This window comes from Nyctereutes procyonoides, unplaced genomic scaffold (assembly GCF_905146905.1).
Source record: "Nyctereutes procyonoides isolate TBG_1078 unplaced genomic scaffold, NYPRO_anot_genome, whole genome shotgun sequence".
Lineage (NCBI taxonomy): Eukaryota > Metazoa > Chordata > Mammalia > Carnivora > Canidae > Nyctereutes > Nyctereutes procyonoides.
Window position 1 is genome coordinate 46,219,675 of NW_026575125.1, and position 22,976 is coordinate 46,242,650.

The window sequence follows — 22,976 nt, forward strand, 5'->3', positions numbered from 1 at the left end:
TTAGTATCCAAAATCTACAAAGAACTTATCAAATTCAACCCTCAAAAAACATACAAACAAAAAAATCCAGTCAGGAAATAGGCAGAAAACATGAACAGTAATTTCTCCAAAGATGACATACAAATGACTAACACACACACATGAACAAATGTTCAATGTCTCTTGGCATCTGGGAGATACAAATCAAAATCACAGTGAGATACCACCTCACACCTGTCAGAATAGCTGAAATTAACAACTAAGGAAACAATAGATGTTGGTGAGGATGTGGAGAAAGAGGAACCCTCTTAGGCTTCTGGTGGGAATGCAAACTGATGTAGCCATTCTGGAAAATAATACAGAGTTTCCTCAAAATGTTAAAAAAAAAAAGAGTCATCCTATGACCCAGAAATTGCACTCCTAGGTATTTTATCCAAAGGATACAAAGATAGTGATTTGAAGGGGCTCATGCACCAATGTTTATAGCAGCAATGTCCACAATTGCCAGCCTATGGAAAGAGTTCAGACATCCATTGACAGGTGAATGGATGAAGAAGATATATATATATATATATATATATATATATATATATATATATATATATATATGTATTTCAGCAAATGAAATGAAAATCTTGCCATTTACAATGACATTAATGGAACTAGAGGGTAGCTGAGTGAAATAAGTCAGTCAAAAAAGACCAATACCATATGATTTCATTCATATGTGAAATTTAAGAAACAAAACAGATGAATATAGGAAAGGGAAGGAAAAATAAAATACCAGGAAACTGAGATGGAGGCAAACCATAAGAAACTTTTTACTATAGGGAATAAACAGGGTTGCTGGAGGGGAGGTGGGTGGGGGATGGAGTAACTGGGTGATAAGCATTAAGAGGGCACTGGCAATAATGAGCACCAGGTGCTATATGCAACTCATGAATCCCTGAATTCTACCTCTCAAAATAATAATGCAGTATATATTAATTAAAATGTATTTAAATAATTTTTTTAAAAGAATGAAACAGATTATATAACTTAAACAAGTAAAATATCAGGATCAGGGAGCAAGATGGTGGAAGAGTAGGAGTTCTCAACTCACCTGGTCCCACCAACTTACCTAGATAACTTTCAAAACATCCTGAACACCTACAAATTCGACCTCAGATTTAAAGGGAGAACATCTGGAATGCTACAGAGAGAAAAGTTTTCGCTTTTAGCAAGGTAGGAAGGTGGAAATAAATAAATAAATAAAAGAATAAAGTTGGGGGGGGGGATTGCAAGGAGTCAGGCTAAAGTGGAGTAGCAAAAGCCTCCGGGACAGGAAAGCCCAGCCCTGGAGAAGCGGGAACTTTAAAAATCCGTGCCATATTTTTCCCGGACAGAAAAGTGCTTAGCAGGGAAATCAGGCCGAATCTCAGGAGGGGCAGTGAAGCCTCCAGATTCCCAGAGTCACTATTACAGAGAAGACATAGATATGGGCAGCAAGCACATGAGAAAATGCTTCGTATCACTTGCCATCAGGGAAATACAAATCAAAACCACAATGAGATACTACCTCACACCAGTGAGAATGGTGAAAACTAACGAGACAGGAAACAAGTGTTGGAGAGGATGTGGAGAAAGGGGAACTCTCTTGCACTCTTGGTGGGAATGTGAAGTGATACAGCCACTCTGGACAACTGTGCGGAGGTTCCTCAAAGAGTTAAAAACAGAGCTACCCTACCACCCTGCAATTGCAGTGCTGGGGATTTACCCCAAAGATGCAGATGCAGTGAAATCCCGGGACAACTGCGCCCCAATATTTATAGCAGCAATGTCAAGAATAGCCAAACTTGGAAGGAGCCAAGATGTCCTCTGGCAGATGAATCGATAAAGAAGATGTGATATTATATATATCAGCCATTAGAAAGGGCGAATACCCACCATTTTGTGAGATGTGGATAGAACTGGGGGGTATTATGCTGAGAGATGTAAGTCATTCAGAGGAGGACCATCATTATATAGTTTCACTCATAAGGTGAGTATAAGAATTAGTGACAGAGATTATAGGGGAAGGGGGGCAAAGTGATTGGGAAAAATTAGAGAAAGTAAGAAAACATGACAGACTTCTAACTATGGGAAATGAACAAGGGGAATTGGGAAGGAGGTGGGCGGGGGGATGGGGTGACTGGGTGGCAGGCACTGAGGAGGGCATTCGACGAGATGAGCACTGGATATATATATATATATATATATATATATATATATATATATATATATATATATATGTAAGATATCAGGACCTGAATTATAAAGAAGGGAGAAAAATAGAAGTAAAAACTAAGCATAAAGATCTCAAAATAAAAGATATAAGCTCAATTCAATCAATAAAAGTAAATGTATCAGAATTACCATTCAAAAGACATGTATTTTCAGGTTGTATTAAAAATAACACAAGCAACAACATGAACTACAACAACAACAACAGCTGAGGTGCCTGGGTGGTTCATTCGGTTTGGCTTATGACTCTTGGTTTTGGCTCAGGTCATGGTCTCTGGTTCATGGGATAGAGCCCCATGTTGGTCTCCGTGCTCAGTGAGGAGTCTTCTCTCCCTATCTCTTTCCCTCTCTTTCTGCCCCTCCCCCTGATCATGCTCTCTATACCTCTAAAATAAAGGAAATAAAGCTTTTTAAAAAGGGACTACATGCTGTTTACATGGGATATAAAGCAAAAATACACAAGGAAGTTGAAAGTAAATGAATAAATAAAAATGAACTAGGTTGGGGGATCCCTGGGTAGCTCAGTGGTTTGGCCCCTGCCTTTGGCCCAGGGCGCAATCCTGGAGTCCCGGGATCAAGTCCTGCATCAGGCTCCCGGCAGGGAGCCTGCTTCTCCCTCTGCCTGTGTCTCTGCCTCTCTCTCTGTCTATCATAAATAAATAAATAAATCTTAAAAAAATGAACTAGGGAAATACTAGAAAAAATATATAGCTATATTAATATTAGGTAAAATACATTTTCAGGCAAAAATATTATTAGGGGAAATATTATTATTCATAATAAAATATGCAATTCCCTAATAAGATGTAACTTCTTCAAACTTGTGTGCCTCAAAATATATAAGGGAAAATAAAGTCAAACTCTGACTTTATAATGTCATTTCTGAGAATGAGGATAAAAATGTGAAATTGCTTTGTAATACAGGATATCTATTGTTTTGCCTTCCCTCGTGTCCTTCTTTTCTGATAATTATACCCAGGAATTTATATTGGAAATGGAGTATGAATGGGATGCGCACTGGGTGTTATTCTATATGTTGGCAAATTGAACACCAATAAAAAATAAATTTATAAAAAAAAGGAAATGGAGTATGACTAATAAATGCTTTAAGATGTGGAGCTGGCTAAATGGAGGCTGGATTAAAACAATGAGGATCCACCTGATATGGGAATAGGAAATTGACAGTCTCTTCATGTGGTGGCAAATAATTTGGTTAGAATATTAGCCATTGTCCCTTGGGAGTCCAACCTACTGTCCAGAGAGACTGGATCTTTAGGCAACTTGTCAATAAAATTACAGGAGTATGTTGAGTGAAAGGATACCAGAGATAAAATCTAGGATAAAGCCCTCCTGAAAGCAGATGGGAAATAAGCAGCAATTATTTAGCTTTAATAAAAGAGGAATCTGTTGCCTATTGCCATGAAACAGAGACAGCCGAGAGCCAGGTTATAATGTACCTTATGGGACGGCAACAAAATACACTTTAGTCCTTTTCTAAAGCTGTCCAGGGAACTATGGAATTCTGGGTATTGGAATGAAGATACTGGGAGAAGTTCTAGGTATCAGGCAACCCCTCCAAACCTTACCTCTCCCTTGGGATAGCGGTACCGATATTTATCTTGGTCCCGTAGTGCAAATTCTTCAGGATAGTGTTCCTGGATTTCTTCATAGGTCATCTCCTCACAGACACCCTGAGAAAAATCATTTGGGGACAAAAGTATTGCCAAAGTGAAATCCACACAGCCTTTACCATAGTTCTGAGGCCAATGATTGTGGAAAAGCAGAACACAGCACCTGATTTTCTGTGAACAAAGCTCTATGTTTGTGCCTGTTGTCTTAGTATATGTGTGTGTGTGTGCACGCGTGCATGCATGTGCATGAGATGTGTGGATGTGTGAATGTGTTCAGTTTGAGTATATAGTATATGGTGGGTACCTGTGTGTGGTGTTTCTCTATGATTGTCCCTATGATTTGTAGATATACGTTGTACATTTAAGTATGTATTTTATAAATATATGGGCTTAAGGATTTGAGACTGTGTGTGTATGTGTAGCACGCTGGTACATTTAAGGACATATGCCATATATTTATGTATTTGTCTCAGTATTTGTAGTGTGTTTATTTGAGTGTGTGCGTACGGGGTGTCTGAGCATCAGGGATATGCCCACATGAATGTTTCTGTAGTCTTTCAGTGTGTCTGCGGCATGCATTTCTGTGAATGTTTCTGATTACGTCTCTGGTGTATATGTGTGAGTATTTGTGTGCCTACTATGCCTGAGGTTATGTGAAATTCATGGTACTATTTCTATCATGCCATGGTATGCCTCTCTGTGTCCGTGTGATGTAGGTATGTACAAAGACTGCATGTGTGTCTATGGTGAGTGTGTTCATATATATATCTCAAAGTGTGTCTCTGTGAGGTGTATGTATGTGCATGCATGATACAGGTTTAGATTGGTAGATGTGTCTGAGAGGGATCCTATGTCAGACTAGCAGCAGGTATCTGTGAAGTGTATGTCTGTGAATATAGGCATATTTGTGATGGATACCTATGACTGTGTATGCAAGCACACACTTGTGTGCACATACATAGCAGTGCTCTTCTATTTTATAGCATTTTCCATCCCCTCTGTTCCTACCTCTGCTCCAGGACCTCTGGCAGATAGAGAAACACATATCCACAGACATCTCAGAAGACAAGAGTTAATAAATCCCTAACAGTTTCAGAGTGGGCCCTGGGGAGATAGAGTCTCCTCACCCAAAGAAGGAATCTAGAGCTCAAGAGTGAGCTCCTTAGGAGCACATAAGAGCTTCCCAAGTTCACTGAAAAATTCCCGGAAATGAGGTGGGGGTGGGAAGCAATATTGGGTTTATAAGGTTTCCTTTTGATTGTGTGGATTCCAATTAGACTTTTCTGTAAGGGAGCAACAGTCTCTAGTTATTGTCTTTTGAATCATCTATTAACCTTTCTTTAGGGGTGAAGTTCACCCCTGCCATAGCCCACAATCAGCTCTGCAGTGTCAAATTTCTCTACTGATACTGTCCATGGGAGAAAGTGCACTCTACTGCATACACAAGGTCCTTCCAGATTGGCATTGATTTTCTATTTTGAGGCATGCTAGAAGCTTGTTGCCTGTGGAAATGACCATTGACTTCTTACTGACTTAAGGCAAATTACCCAACCTCTTCCAATTTTATTTTTCTCATCTGAAAAATGAGGAGGATTACAACTACCTCACAAAAAATGCTTTGAATATTAGAGATGATATATGTAAAAGAGACTAGTACAGAATGTACAAGGCTTTCAAGACGCAATCAGTGGAATTTATTATTAACATATGGAAAATAAACCAGAAACTTAGGCATCATTCTAAATTATTGCTTCTTCCTTACCCTTCCCCTATAACAAATTTCTGTGATCCTATCTGCTAAATTTCTCAGAAAACCTATTCCTTTTTCTTCCCAGTCTTTACTGCTACCATCATAGCAGTTCTACACACACACACACACACACACACACACACACACACACACACACACACAAAATCTATCTTCTTTGTTTATGCTACTCTCTACCTGACATACCATTCCTGATCCTCTCTACCTGGCTCACTGTTAATTAACTCTCAACTCAGCATCACTTCCTCCTGGCAGATCCTGGCTGAGTTTGATGCCCAGCCCTGATATCTGTGCATCCATGGTCTAACCTACCAGAGCCTATATCACAATGCTGTTTTGTATTTTGCTGTTTTTATTCCCCAACTACTCTGTTTTGACTGAAAATTCAGTGAAGACAAGAATCTCTTTGTCTCCACCATCCCAAAGCCTAAAACAAAGTAGCTATCCAATAAATGCTTATACCACATATAGGCCAGAAGCAAGCAGTGAATGATCTCTTATGATGAAGGGCTTATATATTTGCTTGAATGTATTTTATAGCAAATATATGTGACATGTAGAACAATACTGTATATTCCTTTTCTATATATATGTATCTCTGTACATCTATAGCTGAGTACATGTGTATGTATGTAGAAATACATATATTTCTCTGTATTTATAGAAGTATATCTACAGGCAAGCAAGTTAACCTACCTACATGCAAGTTATTTATACTTGTGATAAAGCTTTTACTTTTAGGTCTAACAATCATAACCTGTGGACTGCAACCTGATGTCAGTATACCTATAGTTCAAGTGAGACAATGTGGAGGAAAAAAATGCTTTTGCAAAGAGCACATGGGAATACTTGACTCTGAAGTGAGATTGCCCTGTCATGAGGGTCGGACGGTATTTCTTCTTCATTCCATCTCCAATGCCACTACTCTGGTCCATCATTACCTCTTGCCTGGACTAATGCAGCTGTCCCCATACTGATCTGCATGCTCATCCTGGCCTTCTTCCCACATAGTTTCCATTCATGACCAGAATGAACTTCCATTTTTAAATTAATTAATTAATTAATTAATTAATTAATTAATTATTTTATTTACTTATTTATATCAAGTATAGTTAACATACAGCACTATATTAGTTTCAGGTGTATGATATAGTGATTTAATAACTCTATACATTTCTCAGGGCTCATCAAGATAAGTGTACTCTTAATAAACTGTGTCTATTTCACTCATCCCCTGCCTACCTCCCCTCTGGCAACCACCAGTTTGTTTATTTAAGAGTCTGTCTTGGGATCCCTGGGTGGCGCAGCGGTTTGGCGCCTGCCTTTGGCCCAGGGCGCGATCCTGGGGACCCGGGATCGAATCCCACGTCGGGCTTCCGGTGCATGGAGCCTGCTTCTCCCTCTGCCTGTGTCTCTGCCTCTCTCTCTCTCTGTGACTATCATAAATAATAAAAAAAAAAGATTTAAGAGTCTGTCTTTTGTATATCTCTTCTTTTTCCTTTGTTCATTTGTTTTTTTTATTACATTCTACATATGAGTGAAATAATATGGTATTATTTTCTTTTTAAGAATGTGAGACACATTCAGGCTACTTCTCCTTGACTTAGACTACATCATTGGCTTCCCACTTTTAGGGCAGTATCTAAACACCTCAACATGAATTATAAAACTCCATGAACTGCCTTCCTTTCCAACCTCATCTCCCTTATACTTCCCTTCTTACAACCTTTTGTCATAGGAGATGCAGTCTTAATTATGGCCTGCCTTTGGGCTCCATGAGGACAGAGAACATGTCTGTTCTGGCCTTCACTGGATCCCCAAAACACAGAACAGTATATGGTACATGGCCGGTTGTTGAGAAATATTTATTGAATTAATTGGGTTCTTCATAGGCACCAAAGCAGAGGCAATCCAGAGGATAAGCCCAGAGTCAAGTCCCATCAATCACCAAAAAATCCATCCCCCTCCATCTCACCGCATCAATTTCATTTAGGGCCTTCCACTGCTCATAGGGAACACCGAGGGCCTCCGCTGTTTGTATAGTCCTCTTCATGTGGCTGGTCCACACCTTCAGGGAGTTGATGCCCTGGGACTGAATGAAGTTAGCCAGGGCATAGGCATACTGGGTGGTGGGGTTGCAGAGGATGAGAAGACAGGAGAAAGAGAGAGATGAAAGAAGATAGAGTAGCTGTGAGATCTGCCACAAATGGTGAAATCACGATGAACAAGAAAGAATAGAATTTAAATGTTCCCAGTTTATAAACAAGGACATGACAAGGATCAGGGGAATAGAAAAGGATACGTGTGTGTATGTGTGTGTGTGTGTGTGTGTGTGTGTGTGTGTGTTCATTGATGCTTGCTTATTAAACCCCTTAGTTATTCATTTAAATTGCCCACATCTGGCATTTGTGGAGCCTGGGAGTACAAATGGAGGCATTCTACCCAGTTGACCTCCCTTCTCTTCCCATTTCTGCCTCCATCCTGCACTTATAGGTGCCTTGAGTACATGTTTATAGATAACCCAGTCACATGACCAAGTTCTGTCCACACCCTATTTCCACTGATTCCCATGATCCACAAACAGCGACCCCTTGGCCACTCCTTTGCCTAAGGGTAAACATTACTGTAATGTGGCTGCTCTCAGGTGGACAGACTCTTGGATAGGCCCACACAGTCATGGAAAGCAGATGCCAGGGCAGAAGGGAAAGGGATTCTGGGTTCTGGGTACTCAGAGTATGGTCTAGAAGTAGAGGGTGTGGGATTTGGGAGACATTTCTTTTTGCCCTTGGGGATTCTCATTGCTTGAGTGGGGGTCTTTGGTACCCAGCTTCTAAGGGCATTCAAACATACTGAGTGTGTGGTCATGTGCTGGGTACCAGGGTGTCCTGTTCTCAAGACACAGCCAGTGCAGTAAGGGAAACAATGACAGCATTGAGAGGAAACATGAAGAGCTGTCGGAGCCCAAATGAGCAAGTCATTTGTTCTTCTTTGGCAAAGAGTCATGTTATTAGCCGCAGATGGTATGTGAGGAACATTGACACAAATACATAGATGTGTTTATATGAACATATGCATATATACAAATATAAGCATTGTATATATCTATTCTAATTATGGATTATGATTCAGTAGTCAGTGTGCTCTGGTGGAAGGAGCCCTTGATTGGGAAATAGGCAATTGGAGTTAAACTTTCCCAGCTTCCTCACATGGTCCCTGTGCTCTGGGACACATCCCTGATTCTCTCTGGCCTCATATCTTCTGCCTGTAAGATGTGAACAGCATTAACTCAGCCTTTTTCCTGTGAGCATCACATTTGATAGTGGACAAGAAGCATTCAGAGTGCTCCCCGACACACAGTAGGTGACAGCCTCTGTGATTATGGGTGATAGTTGATGGGAAAATGCTTTGTAAACTGCATGGTACACTGAGCCCATAAGCATAAATGTTGGTCCCAGGCATTTACATGTACATGCACACATTTGTGTGCAAGGGTAGTATGCGTTGTGGAGTTGGCATGTGTCCAAACTGGGCATTGAGCTGTGTGGGTAGGGCCATAGCTGAGCCCAAGCAAGAGATCCCTGGTTGCAGGTAGTGCCATGGGGCAAAAGCTGATGCCACCAGTACCTTCTATTCTTCTCTGAGGAGTAAAACAGGTGGGAGTCAAAGGTCTGGTTCACCCCAAGGGGAGTCTGTCAGTCTGAAGGTAACAGAAATGGAGCCACGAGGACCAGGCCTTCCAGTGCAGTGCCTTGCCTAGGGACACCACTACCTCTGCAGAGGGGGATGCTTAGGGGTAGGCAGGAAAGCTTGGTTTTCAATTCTGGCTCTCTTTTTTTTACTGGCTGCATGACCTGGGCTGTTTTTTTCTCATCTCTGGGCCTCAGCTTCTTCAGGTTTCATAAATCACTAATGATAATGCCCACCCCACAGAACTGTTGTGAAGATTGAATGAGGCCACACATGTAGAAGCAGATGGTGCTGTGACTGTGCACAGGTGCCCAATAAAAGAGAGTGCTCCCTCCCTCATGCACCGCACTTTCCATTTGTTCTGCCCAAGCCATTGTTCCAGCAAGAACAATACCTGTATTAACAAGCCCAGAAACAGAGCCAAACACTAGGGGAAATGTGTGTCTTTAATTTATACTCATAATGTATAAGTTACTATATGTTTGGCTGGAGAGAAGAGACTCATGCCACAGAGTCAGAGATGGGCCAGAACTGAGAGTGTTGGAGCCTAGAGCCTGCCCCCCTGGGAGGGCAGGAAAGGTCAGGGGAGAGCTTCTTGGACCAAACCATGGAACAGGAGCTGGGCCCTGGAAGGGAGTCAGGAAGAGAGGGCAGGAAAAGGGCAGTAACTTGTGGGGACAAGTGCTGACAGTGGGATGACTTGAAGGAGGGGTGGGGGACTGTGGCATCAGCCCTGAGTAAGGGAGAAAATAGATTCAAGGATGGGGTACATCAGAGTAGCTTTCAGGGCATGTGATGATGCTCACCAGCTGACAGAGGAAGGCGGCCTAGGTGGAAGAAACTGCACAAGCAAATGCACAGAGTTGTGTGAGAGAAGCGGGGACCAGTCATGCAGGGGAGAAGGGTGCTCACTATAATGGGGGTAGGAGAGCAGCCAGATCTGGGCAGGCCTGAAGTGCCAAGACCAAGCTGCAGATGCTATTAGTGCATGGGAACCATTCAAGGATGGGTTAAGGCTGAGCGGCTGATTGGGTGGAAGAGTGAGCGTGACCAGAACCTACTTTTACCCTGTCACTGAATTCCCCCATCATCAGGACCCAGGCAGTGGCTGTACCACCCACCCACAGCCCACCTGGGCCAGTTAATCCAATGCCTGGGGGTGTGTGGGACCCTTCCTACCTGCTTGCCTCGAGCTGAGAGGCCAGAGTCACCTCCGATGCGGCCTCTGAGGTTGAGTTCACTCTCACCATGCCGGCATAGGTAGATGGAGCGGGGTGTGACGTGGATGTTCATGAGATAGTAGACTGTGCGGCTCTGGATGTGGTCCTGTACTCGGTTCACCATGTAGCGTGTGCCCACATCGAAGATCTTGATGTAGGATAGGTGGCTGGGCCGGCCCAAGCAGGAGCAAGGGCAGCTCAGGGGATGATGGTGGAGAGGCTGATCCCAAGACAAAGCCCCAACCACATACCCTGCCTTCAAGCCTCTTCAGTGCACCCTTCACCCATCTTTCCTCTAACAAAATGCCATGCCTTGCCCTATTCTGGGTACCTGTTCTAGAGACTTGGCTCCTGTCCACCCCAAAGAGCTCACTGCCTGCTACCATATCCCCCTGTCTCCTTTCTTCAGTTTCAGTTTGATCCAGGCTATCTTTTCACATCTACTTTTTACACTTCAGTCATCTGGGCTCTCTTCTTTGTGGTTCACACTCCTGAAAAACTCAGAGAAAAGCTGTAATCCCATGTCCCTGGCTGCCTTCCACATCCTACTGGCAGCTCCTGAATTGCCTACTCACTCTTTTAAATCTCAAGCTGAGCTCTGTACCTCTATTCTTTAAGTCTCTGCTATGATATATTGTATTTGACAGTCTATAGGCAGCTACCAGATTGGGTCTGTATGCACTTGTGTCTGTGTGTGTGTATGTCTCTCTCTTCACTCAGAAAGGGAAAAGTGTTGGTTTTTTTCCCTGTAATGCAGTTAACAAACACACCTTCTTCTGTTTTAAGCCTTGTGTTTGAGGTGGGGACTCAGCATCTGCCCTTTGGGAACTCTCAGGCCAGTCAAGAACATGGAAACACATAGCCGATGCTAAACACCCCTTCCATAAACAGTCATTCACTCTTTGTGAATGTGTGCCAAGTATTGGGATATGGGAATACAGAAGTGGTACACAACATGGAAATCTTGTGGTCCTTGTTTCAAGCCCCCCTTTTATCTCTCTTAATTCTGTGCCCTAGTCATGAACTAATAACTATACACAGAGTGATAATCAAACTATTCAATAACCTGTCTGAAGAGGAGCTGGGAATGGGCAGCACTGACTAGTCAAAAGATTAGAATAATGATCTTATGAGGCCCCTGCTATGCCAAGCATGAATCTTTTAGTTGTTGGACTATAAGGGAGTTCAAGGAAATCCCTGGGAAGAGGTAGGGAAGGCTGCAAAAATGGGGTGACAGACAGCAACCCTGGGTGCACAGTAGCAAAGCAAAATAAATAGAAATAGCTATACTAACCCAAGTCATGTAAGTCAGTGGCTGATGGGTTTGGCTTCAGAAAGCCTCTCTTCTGATCTTCCTAGAGAAGCCTTTTTTATCTCTGAAGTTTTATTTTTATTTATTTATTTATTTATTTATTTATTTATTTATTTATTTATTTATTTTTGGAGTTCAATTTGCCAACATATAGCATAACACCCAGTGCTCATCCCGCCAAGTGCCCCCCATCACCCAGTCACCCCAGCCCCCCACCCACTTTATCTGTACCATACTTAATCATGCCCATCCCTGTCATCTGTGTCAATGGTTCCCACAGGACACTTGCTGAGCACTTTTTTGCGTGTGTATATCTGTCAAGGAGTGGGGACTTCGAAATACATAAATCCTCATAATCATCCTAGGAATAAGGGATTATTAGATTTGTTTTATAGAAGAGGAAAATAAAACACAGAGAAAGGAAATGATTTGTGTAAGGTCAATCTCTCCAACTATCTTATCCAGAACTCTCAGAACCGAGGGGTAGAAAATATCTGATGTAGGCTTGTTGCCTAATGACTGTCTGTTCCTGATGCTAGGTCCTGGATAGCTCTAAGAGAACTTCTGAATTCCTCAGTTAGTCTGACATTCTAGGTGCCTTCACACACTGGCCTTGCTTGGCCTCACTTCATGGTCCCACATCCACACCTATGCCCACAATTTCTCTGTTTCAATCTAGCCTTCGTTATTTTGCTAGAATATTCTCTAAATTCCTGTACTCTTATTCAGATTTAACTACACCATTCCAAAATGCTGTTCTATTTCCTTGAAAAGATATTCCTTGCCTGCTTTCCAAAGCTGAGTTGCTATGCATCCATTCCTCAAGAACCAGCACATTCAATCTCTCTAGGAAGTCTTCTTTGAGCTTTGGATCATGTGGAGTCATTTACGGGTGCTTCCCACCAAAAATATTATATTAGCTAGTGCCCACCTCTTACCATGTGTAATCTAAAACAAAAGTTATAAGCTATATTACAATTTGAAGAGGTCCTATGAATTTTTTTTCATTTTGACCACATTGATGCTGGTTTTGAAGTTAAAATAGCAAAAGCTTTCCAGATTGTTTTATTTTTATTTTTGGTAGCCTAAACCTTTCTGGTATCCCAAATACACATCTAGTCTACCTGCACTTGGTGAACCTGGTCTTCCAGATCTCTTTTTCCAATCTGGGGTAAGTTTTCTCCTTTGTGTTCCTTTAGCCCACTTGGTTTAACATTTCCACAATTCTGATCAACTGCACATTCATTGTCTTCTCTGACCAAGTGGGCATTCTATCACAGCAGGAACAGCCCTTCCCTCTTTGGATTCCTAGGGCACAGCTTTGGCTGAGCCCTGATACATAGACTGTAAATGTCTGTTGATGTAAAATGATTAAATAAAGCCAACCCTCAGAATATGTCATATTCAGTCCCAAACACTAACTGAGCACCTGTAGAAGTCTAGGCTGAAGGCTAGGGGCTTTCTCAATGTCATTTTTCCACTTTAGCTCCCCTTCTTCAAGCTTCTTTCACTATAAGCTGCTAGCCTATATGGTGGTTTTGTGGAAATATGAAAAAGTTATTCTTTCCTGAGGGCAGAAACATCTCCATTCCAGCACACATGTCTCGGTGAGAAAAACAAGTGTGCCCTTGACTTGGTTGTCCTTGCACAGTGAACAATCTTTACAATTGTACATAAAGGTCCTGCTCCTTGCACCAAGTGTCTAAGCCACATGTGACACTTCTTTATGATTTAGGCATGTGGGAGGGGGATAACCAGGCTGGAGGGATGAGATAACGGTTTGAATAAATATTTTACTGACTCATTATGTGGCCTCAGGTAAGCCCTTGCTCTGTTCTGTATCTCAGTTTCTCCATCTAAGGAGCAATGCAGTAACAATACTTGCCTCTTAGGACTTCAATTGGACAGAAGGATGCTCTTTACATTTTTTTAATGACTATTTGAGGTGAGGTCTCCTTATACTTCTCACTTGGGGCCCAAAGGGTCTGAGTGACCACAGTCTCTTCTCATCACAACCCATTTTCAGGATTATGGGAATATAGTATGTCTAAAATTCACATATTCTCTGCACTACCAGCTAACATGTTTCTAATTTTTAGCTGGCAATATCAATGAGAGTTTAATATTTTTCATGTGTTTTTCCATATGTCAAGGCACGATGGAAGCTACCTGCGGATAGAAACCACCTCTTGCCATTATTGATATCCCTACATACACCACAGCTCAAAGAGGCCAAATATCTATTGATTGAAGAGGAACATGGATTTTGTGAAAAGAGACATGAGTAAGAGACAAAATATGATTAAAATCCTAGTTCTACCCCTTGATTTGTACTGGGAACTTGGCAAATGGTTTCAGCTAAGACTCAATTTTCTCTTCTTGAAAAATTATAAGCATAAGATCTATTTTGGCTTCCTTTATAGGGGTGCTGAAGGGATTCAGTAGAAACAAAGAACGTGAACATGTTTGGAAGCTGAAGTGTCATCCATGTGTAAGGAATGCTCTTGAAAAAAAAATAGCAACAACCACAAAAAAAAAAAAAAACAAAAATAGCATTTGTTCCTAGAAATCAGGGTCCTTAGCTGTCCATATTGCTCAGGAAGGCACCACCTTAACCATCTCATAGACATTTTACATCTCAAGGACTACCTCAGATAATTAGAGTTTGGAGGGTCCTAGAAGACAAATAATCAAATCTAGCTCTATGATTTTATAGATAGAGAAGTTGAGGCCCAAAGAGGGGGGACATTTTCCCAGGTCCTAAAGGACATCAAAATAGGGTTAAAGATCCTGTCTTGGATTTTAGGGTTCTGCATTCTTACCTATCCAGTTCATCATCCAAGGGTTGGTAGTTGACCTCATAGCACTCAATTCTCTTTAGAAAGTCTTCCAGAACCTTTTCCCGGTCACAGTCTATGTAATCAGGGCTGCCAAGTTTTACTTGCTAGGAAAAGGGAGAACAGGGAAACTGTAAGAGACAGAGACTCTAACAGTGATCTTTGGAAGTGCTCTTAGAGATCATTGAGTACAACATCCCTCATCATGAAGATTAGGAAATTGAGGCTTAGACAAAGGGTCTTGCCAAGTTTACAAAGTCAGTCAATTGAAGATAATTTGGATTGTGTGTCTGCTTATTCCTTATTTCTATGTGATTAAACAAGGTCTGTTATAATATTGTACTCACTTCTAAAGCACACAGTGTCTAAGAAGAACAATTAAAAGAACATGTGATATATACACACAATGGAATATTGCTCAGCCATCAAAAAATTGAAATCTTGCCATTTGCAACCATGTGGATGGAACTAAAGCGTATTATACTAAGCAAAATAAGTCAATCAGAGAAAGACAATTATCATGATTTCACTCATATGAGGAATTTAAGAAACAAAACAGAGGATCATAGGGGAAGGGAAGGAAAAGTAAAATAAGATGAAATCAGAGAGGGAGATAAACCATAAAAGACTATTAATCATAGGAAACAAACTGAGGGTTGCTGGAGGGGAGGTAGATGGGGGGATAGGGTAACTGGGTGATGGGCATTAAGTAGGGCACTTGATATAATGAGCACTGGGTGTTATATGCAACGGATGAGTCACTAAACTACCTCTGAAACTAATAATACACTACATGTTAATTAATTTAATTTAAATTAAAAAGGTAAAAAAAGTAAAAGTAAAATTGTGATGTGAGAAATGGTTGAAGAAGAAGAATAGGAGATCTTGGCCAGGGGTCATAATGGCTTACATGTATTGAGTGTTTAATGAGAGAATATGGCATGCTGGCTTTAAATTTCTAAAAGGTTGATGGCTCCTAATCCCCCAATGCCTATCTTCTCCATCCACATTTGCCATCTCATGAATGGCACTATCATCCACTCAGTTACCTGAGTCTAAAAAGAATAGAGGAGTCATCCTAGATGTGTCATCATACCTTACCTCTCAGCAGACACCAGATCCTTTCCACTCTATCTTCTAAATATTCCTCCCATTTATTTCCATTCTCTCTTTCATGGATGCTTACTTTAGCTTTGTGACTAATTTACTCTTGTCTACAGTCTTGTTACTTCCAATGTATTCCTCATACTAGCAGCCAGAAAGATATTTTTAACATGAACATCTGACCATGGCATTCCCCTGCTTAAAACTCTTAATCATTTCCTTATATATTTTAGGGCAAAGTGTGAACTATTTTATTAGGTGACCCATTTGTCATAATTGACTCCAAGATTATTTCTTCATCTCATATCTTATTGTTCTCCTATTCTTCCACACACTGCTCTAGCTAACTTAAACTACTTATAGTTCCCTGGAGATGCCATAATTAGTATATACTATTCCTTTATATCCAATTCTTTGCCTGCCAAGTTCCTATGTATTCTTCAAGGTTCAGGTCAGCTATTGCTTTCATTGAGAAGCCTTCCCTGATACACATATATCCCTCCCATGTAAGGATTGGTACTCAACAGTGTTTTCCCACAGCCTCTTTTTTTTTTTTATAAATTAATTTTTATTGGTGTTCAATTTACCAACATACAGAATAACACCCAGTGCTCATCCCGTCAAGTGTCCCCCTCCGTGCCCGTCACCCATTCACCCCCACCCCCCGCCCTCCTCCCCTTCCACCACCCCTAGTTCATTTCCCAGAGTTAGAAGTCTTTATGTTCTGTGTCCCTTTCTGATATCTCCCACACATTTCTTCTCCCTTCCCTTATATTCCCCTTCACTATTATTCATATTCCCCAAATGAGTGAGAACATACACTGTTTGTCCTTCTCCGATTGACTTACTTCACTCAGCATAATACCCTCCAGTTCCATCCACGTTGAAGCAAATGGTGGGTATTTGTTGTTTCTAATGGCTGAGTAATATTCCATTGTATACATAAACCACATCTTCTTTATCCATTCATCTTTCGATGGGCACCGAGGCTCCTTCCACAGTTTGGCTATTGTGGACATGGCTGCTAGAAACATCGGGGTGCAGGTGCCCCGGCGTTTCATTGCATCTGAATCTTCGGGGTAAATCCCTAACAGTGCAATTGCTGGGTCGTAGGGCAGGTCTATTTTTAATTCTTTGAGGAACCTCCACACAGTTTTCCAGAGTGGCTGCACCAGTTCACTCTACGCCAATAAATTAGGCAATCTAGAAGAAATGGACGCATTCCTGGAAAGCCACAAACTACCAAAACTGGAGCAGGAAGAAATAGAAAACCTGAACAGGCCAATAACCAGGGAGGAAATTGAAGCAGTCATCAAAAACCTCCCAAGACACAAGAGTCCAGGGCCAGATGGCTTCCCAGGGGAATTCTATCAAACGTTTAAAGAAGAAATCATACCTATTCTACTAAAGCTGTTTGGAAAGATAGAAAGAGATGGAGTACTTCCAAACTCATTCTATGAGGCCAGCATCACCTTAATTCCAAAACCAGACAAAGACCCCACCAAAAAGGAGAATTACAGACCAATATCCCTGATGAACATGGATGCAAAAATTCTCAACAAGATACTAGCCAATAGGATCCAACAACACATTAAGAAAATTATTCACCATGACCAAGTAGGATTTATCCCCGGGATGCAAGGCTGGTTCAACACTCGTAAAACAATCAATGTGATTCATCATATCAGCAAGAGAAAAACCAAGAACCATATGATCCTCTCATTAGATGCAGAGAAAGCATTTGACAAAATACAGCATCCATTCCTGATCAAAACCCTTCAGAGTGTAGGGATAGAGGGAACTTTCCTCGATATCTTAAAAGCCATCTACGAAAAGCCCACAGCCTCTTTTATTTCTTCATCTCAGCACTGACTCATAGTTATGTCTATAAACTTGTCAGTATCTCTCACTTGGCTGTGATCTCAAGGGCAGGATTTTTCTCTATGTCTCTAATACACAGAATAGACCAGTTTAGTCATATAGATTAAATTTGTGTTGAATCAATAAATGGCTGGATAGAAGGGGGGATGAAGAAGAGAGGGATTGGACATGTTCTATGTCTCAAGAGGAAAAAACAGGACAAATCAGTGAAAATTTCAGGGAGGTAGATTTCAGCTTGATTGAACTGCATTTGATAAAAGCAATGAGTCTCTTGTCACCGGAGGTATGAAAAAAATATATAGACAAACATTTAGCTGAGATTTCAAGTATTTGATGGAGGGTTGAGGGAGATAACCTATAAGATTTCTTCTGTCCCTGAGCTCCAATAATTTCATGAAATAAGGAACAATAAAATGTGGTGGGTGATCCAGTTCTAGACCACATGCCTAGAATATAAGAGCAGTTATATTTCTGATACAAGCTTGAGGTCTAGTCCCAGTACTACTTCTTTCTGGTTGTATGAATCCTTGAAAACTCTTTTTTTTGGAATCTCTGCTCTCTCTCTCCAACAATGAAATGATACCTAACATACAGGTTTATTGTAACAAATCAGTAAGAGATGCTTGGTGCCCACTGCATATTAAGGACTCTATATTATGTTGGCTACTTTACATTTCATAGGATTATTATAGGACAGGATGGTCAGGAAATACTTCCTATAGGAGAAGAATACCACCTTTAACCTCATAGAAGTCTTTTTAGGCATTATCCAAACCTGAGGAAAAGTAAGGAGGAAAGGGTAAAGTGCTCCTTACCCTGATGTTTTCTGCAATGATGCCAGGGTCATTACAGATAGACTCAATGAAAAAGACCTATAAGAGAAAAAGAAGAGAAATTTTCAGCAAGGAATTATGTTTGGTGGTGCCAACCATAGCTTCACTTCTTCACAGTGGCTCTGAGTTATCCCCAGGGGGCATCTCTGACAACATAATTTCATACAGTGTTACTTTTAGGATTTTGAGTTTTATGAGGCATATTGACTCTAAACTGAATGGCCTTAAGTTATTCTTTTATGTTTTTATTAGGTTTTAGTTCTTATATATGCTTTTTGTAGTGCTTCTCTTCCCTCCATCCTCACTTCCACCTCCCACAGTGTCAGCCTGTCAGCAATTATCTTCCATTACTAATATGGCACCTCTTCTTTCCTGTTCTGTTTTGCTGCTTCTAACTGTGATCTAGAAAGCCATATAACAAATTAAAGCCTGACTTGGGCTGATTTGTAGCTGATTTGGCAGGTTGCAGTCCTTTGGTTTACCTTTCTTTAAGATTTGTACTAGATAAGTAGGCTCTAGATAAGAGTGGGAGTGTTACTATACCTTGTAACCATGTTCTTTAGCAAACTGCAGAATTAGTGACCGTCGTTCTCTGGTAGTGTTGGTGGCATCAAAAACCTATAGGCCAATGATGACATTGGGTTACTCTGAATGTGGTTTTTGAGAGAACACCTACTCCTTGATTATCCTTGTGCTAAGTGGAAGGCTTCCAGGGTGAGATAGAACTTGACTGAGTTTTGAAGGATAGGAAGGATCTGATACTGATTTATGCCAATATCTCAAGCATTTATTGAGCCCTTGCTGTCAGTCCAGAAATGTAGCAGACTGTAGGCATAGACAAGAGGAAACCTGTAAAATTTTATTAGCGTCATTTTATAGATAAAATAGCCAAGGCTTTGAGGAAAGATTTGCTTTAACCAAGGCCACCAAGAGCGGCTGACAGAGCAGAGCTACAATGGATTTTCTCAACTCCTAGTTGAGGCTTCTTCCTTCTCTATCACTTTGGAACTCTTTAAGAACAGGTAACAACTCCCTATCCTCAGCACCTTAGGTGGGACTATTTAAAGATCTCTTCTCCTTTTAGAATTCACAAATCCTACCCCAAGGGTTTATAATATTAAATTGACTAGATTTTTAGGTAAATCTCTAGAACTCAAAAATGTTTGTACTATAGTCTTTTTTAAAAAATATTTTATATTTATTTAAGAGGCAGAGGCAGAGGGTGAATAAGGCTCCCTGCAGGGAACCCAATTCAGGACTCGATCTCAGAACCCCAGGATCATGACCTAAGCCAAAGACAGACGCTCAACCACTGAGCCACCCAGGCGCCCCTGTACTGTAGTCTTAAACTGTGTTGTAGTCTTAACTCTTGGGGGTGGAGTGGTAAAGCATAGTGGTTAGGAATGTAAAAAAATTTTTTTTAAATATTTTATTTATTTATTCATGAGAGACACAGAGAGATGCAGAGACACAGGCAGAGGGAGAAATAGGCTCCATGTAGAGAGCCCAATGTGGGACTTGATCTCAGGACCTCGGGATCAAGCCCTGGGCCAAAGGCAGATGCTCAACTGCTGAGCCACCCAGGCATCCCAGGAGTGTAGATTTTGGAGCTATACAAACTGAATTCTAGTTTTGGCCTTGCTGCATACATGCTGTGCCACCTTGAGGAATTATTTACTCTCTCTGTGCCATTTTTTTTTACTATAAAATGGAGTATTAACAACAACATGCCTGTCTCATGGGAGAGGGTGGAATTAAATTAATATGTGTAAAATACTTATAATAATGTGTAGAACATAGTAAATGTTCAATACATTTGAGGGGTCCTTCATTCCAGCAGAAACTTGAGGGAAAATGCAAATTTCTTTACCGCAACATGACCTTCCTCATGGCTGAGATAGTCATGGACATCCTTCAGGGCTGCCAGGGCACACTGCCTAAAAAATATAGAGAAAGAAATGGAGACAATCCCTATCCCCAAGATGAGTTCCTCTCTATTTTTCTCCATTGTCTTTTGCACCATCTCTCAGATATCTCACATTAAATTATTAATCTATGAAACATATACATAGGGTATCCTATATTCCAGACACTATGACAAGCACAGAGAGGTCACATAGTTGAAAGTGGCTTTGTGGGCCAGGCATAAAGTGGCATACCCAGGAAAAGTGGACTAATGACAGAGCCATAATATTAAAAACTCCAATCTTTGGGGTGATAGAGCTCAAGTGGAACTGATCCTTAAACCCAGTTAGAGTTTGAGTATATGGTCTGTGAAATAGAGGGCATTCCTGAAATGGGTACCAGTACAAGCACAGGTATAATGGTGGCAATATATTCATGCATTTGGTAAAAATCTATTTAGTGATTATTCTTTGCTAGGTTCTTTTTATAAGGGCATGGATCAATAAATGAGATATAGGATCTGTTGTGGAAATGGTCAGTGTCGTAGAGGAGATAGACCTTGAGATTGAATAGATGGGACTGGAGATACTGAAATGGGCCAAGCTATTGAGACTCTTAAATGCTAGGCTGAGAATTTTCCACTTTCTCTTGTAAGGAGTAAGAGACTGAGACCATTAGTTCCTAAGTTCTTAAGTAGGGGATGGTCGTGGGTTTTGGGTAGGCTAGAGGAAAGGCCTTTGAGAGTCTAGAAGATCTCCTTGCTAACTCAAGTAACTCTGCCCCATGTCCCCATTATCTTAACAAAGCCCTCCTTCAACAATGGGCAGCACAGTTCTATAAAATAGTAGGCACTTACTTCCTGATAAGTAGGGCCTCCATATTGTCTGGGAGAAAGAATTCGTAGTTCTTGTAGCTCACTGCTTCCCGTCGGTACTGGCCTAAATTAAACACTGAAAGCAGGGAGACCTGGTGAAGAGGTTGGAAAGATTCTAGTAGAAAAATATTTAATTGCTGGGAGAGATTTCAGAGGTAGAAGGAGGTATAATTTGTGCCTATATAATATGCTTATAAAGCTTCAAATTGTGGCTACCAACTCACTTATTCCTTACAACAACCCTGCAACATAGAAATTACAATCCCATTTTATAAATTAAGAATTTTTTTTCTAGATGCCACTCTTTTTTTATAAATTTATTTTTTTTTTTGGTGTTCAATTTGCCAACATATAGAATAACATCCAGTGCTCATCCCGTCAAGTGCCCACCTAAGTTCAGAGATAAGAAGTAACTTTCATAGTTAATAAGTGGGAAGCTGGGATTCAAAACCAGGTCTGTTTGGCTCCAAAGCTAGTGGACATTTTACTATTCTATTTCATTATAAATTCCAACCCTTTTAATGCCCTATTCTATTGGAAAGATAAGGAAAAAAAATTCAGTGAGTAAAATTAATCACTAACGGTCAGTGAGTTAGCAGGTAACAGAATTAGACTGGACCTCCTGAAACCTAGCTCAATGTTATTGCATTCTCCTGTATAATGATAGAGAATCCAAATTTATTGCCCTCTCTAGGCCATACTTTTTCATCAGTAATAGTGAAAAACTGAGAGAAGGTAAGGAAAGGAGGAGAAAGAGGATAAGAGGCTAACACAATATTTCATTCAATAAATACATTCTGATGTACACTCTGTAAAGCAGGACAAGAGTTCTGAAGCCTCAAAGATAGACCAGATATGTATGATGGGGACCCAAGGAGCTTACAATATAGCAAGTAGGACAGACAGTAAACCAGTAAACAGAGTTCCCACAGAGTTTCTTGAGTTCTCTGACAGACGCATTCAAAAGAATAAGGGGAAGGACAGATTAATTATACTTAGGGTAATCTGACATGGTTTCCAGTAGCATTTGAACAAGTCCTTTTAGGAAGGCAGGCCTTTTTATAGGCAGGCATGGGGGATGGGAGTGGGGAACAAAAACATTCCAGGCAGAGGAATACTATAAGCAAAGGTATGACATTGGCAAAAGGCAGAACATGTTTAGGGAATGATGAGTCATTCACTGTGACTGAAGCCTGAGAGACTGGCAGGGGTGGATCATGGAGGGCCTTGAACAACAGGTTAAAAATCTTGGGCTTAAACCTGCAGGCCAAGAGGACCTGTGGAGGTATGGTAAGCTTTGTGCTTTTTGAAACATGACTCTGAGGCTTTGTGCTCTGTGGGAATGGACTATATTGGAGCAGATGGAAAGCGTGTGCATTAGGGCAGAGACCTATCCACCACAATCCCATATTCCCCTAACATCCAACAGAAACTACGTGGAGCCTGTAGTCCTCCACAAGAACGATCCTTTCTCTTCTCTTTTGCCAATGTTCTACTCCTCCCACAGGACCAAGCTCAAATATATCCTACCTGGAAGCTTTCTCTGCCTTCCAGTTGGTTATTTCCTCTGTGAGCCCCCTCATTACCCTGCTCTAGGATTCTTTAAGTGACCATGAGGCATTCGTATGCATCCCAGCCAGATAGAAAACTCTTCAAGGACAGGGTGTGATTCATTAATTTTTG

At 41.0% G+C, this 22,976-nt stretch overlaps 1 protein-coding gene across 6 annotated transcripts in view; it reads right to left on the reverse strand.

Moving 5' to 3' along the window:
- Positions 1-22,976, reverse strand: part of PFKFB1 (6-phosphofructo-2-kinase/fructose-2,6-biphosphatase 1) — a 72,852-nt gene that overhangs the window by 21,252 nt on the left and 28,624 nt on the right. For 5 of the 6 annotated variants that reach the window (XM_055337959.1, XM_055337962.1, XM_055337961.1 and 2 more), the window contains 8 exons: positions 21,276-21,369; positions 20,385-20,451; positions 19,058-19,132; positions 18,497-18,553; positions 14,682-14,803; positions 10,507-10,714; positions 7,616-7,762; positions 3,828-3,932 (listed from right to left, as the gene is read on the reverse strand). In XM_055337959.1, the coding sequence (XP_055193934.1) occupies positions 3,828-3,932; positions 7,616-7,762; positions 10,507-10,714; positions 14,682-14,803; positions 18,497-18,553; positions 19,058-19,132; positions 20,385-20,451; positions 21,276-21,369 (875 nt within the window). Of the gene's footprint in view, positions 1-3,827; positions 3,933-7,615; positions 7,763-10,506; positions 10,715-14,681; positions 14,804-18,496; positions 18,554-19,057; positions 19,133-20,384; positions 20,452-21,275; positions 21,386-22,976 lie in introns of all 6 variants that reach the window. The other variant, XM_055337965.1, reaches the window with a different exon arrangement.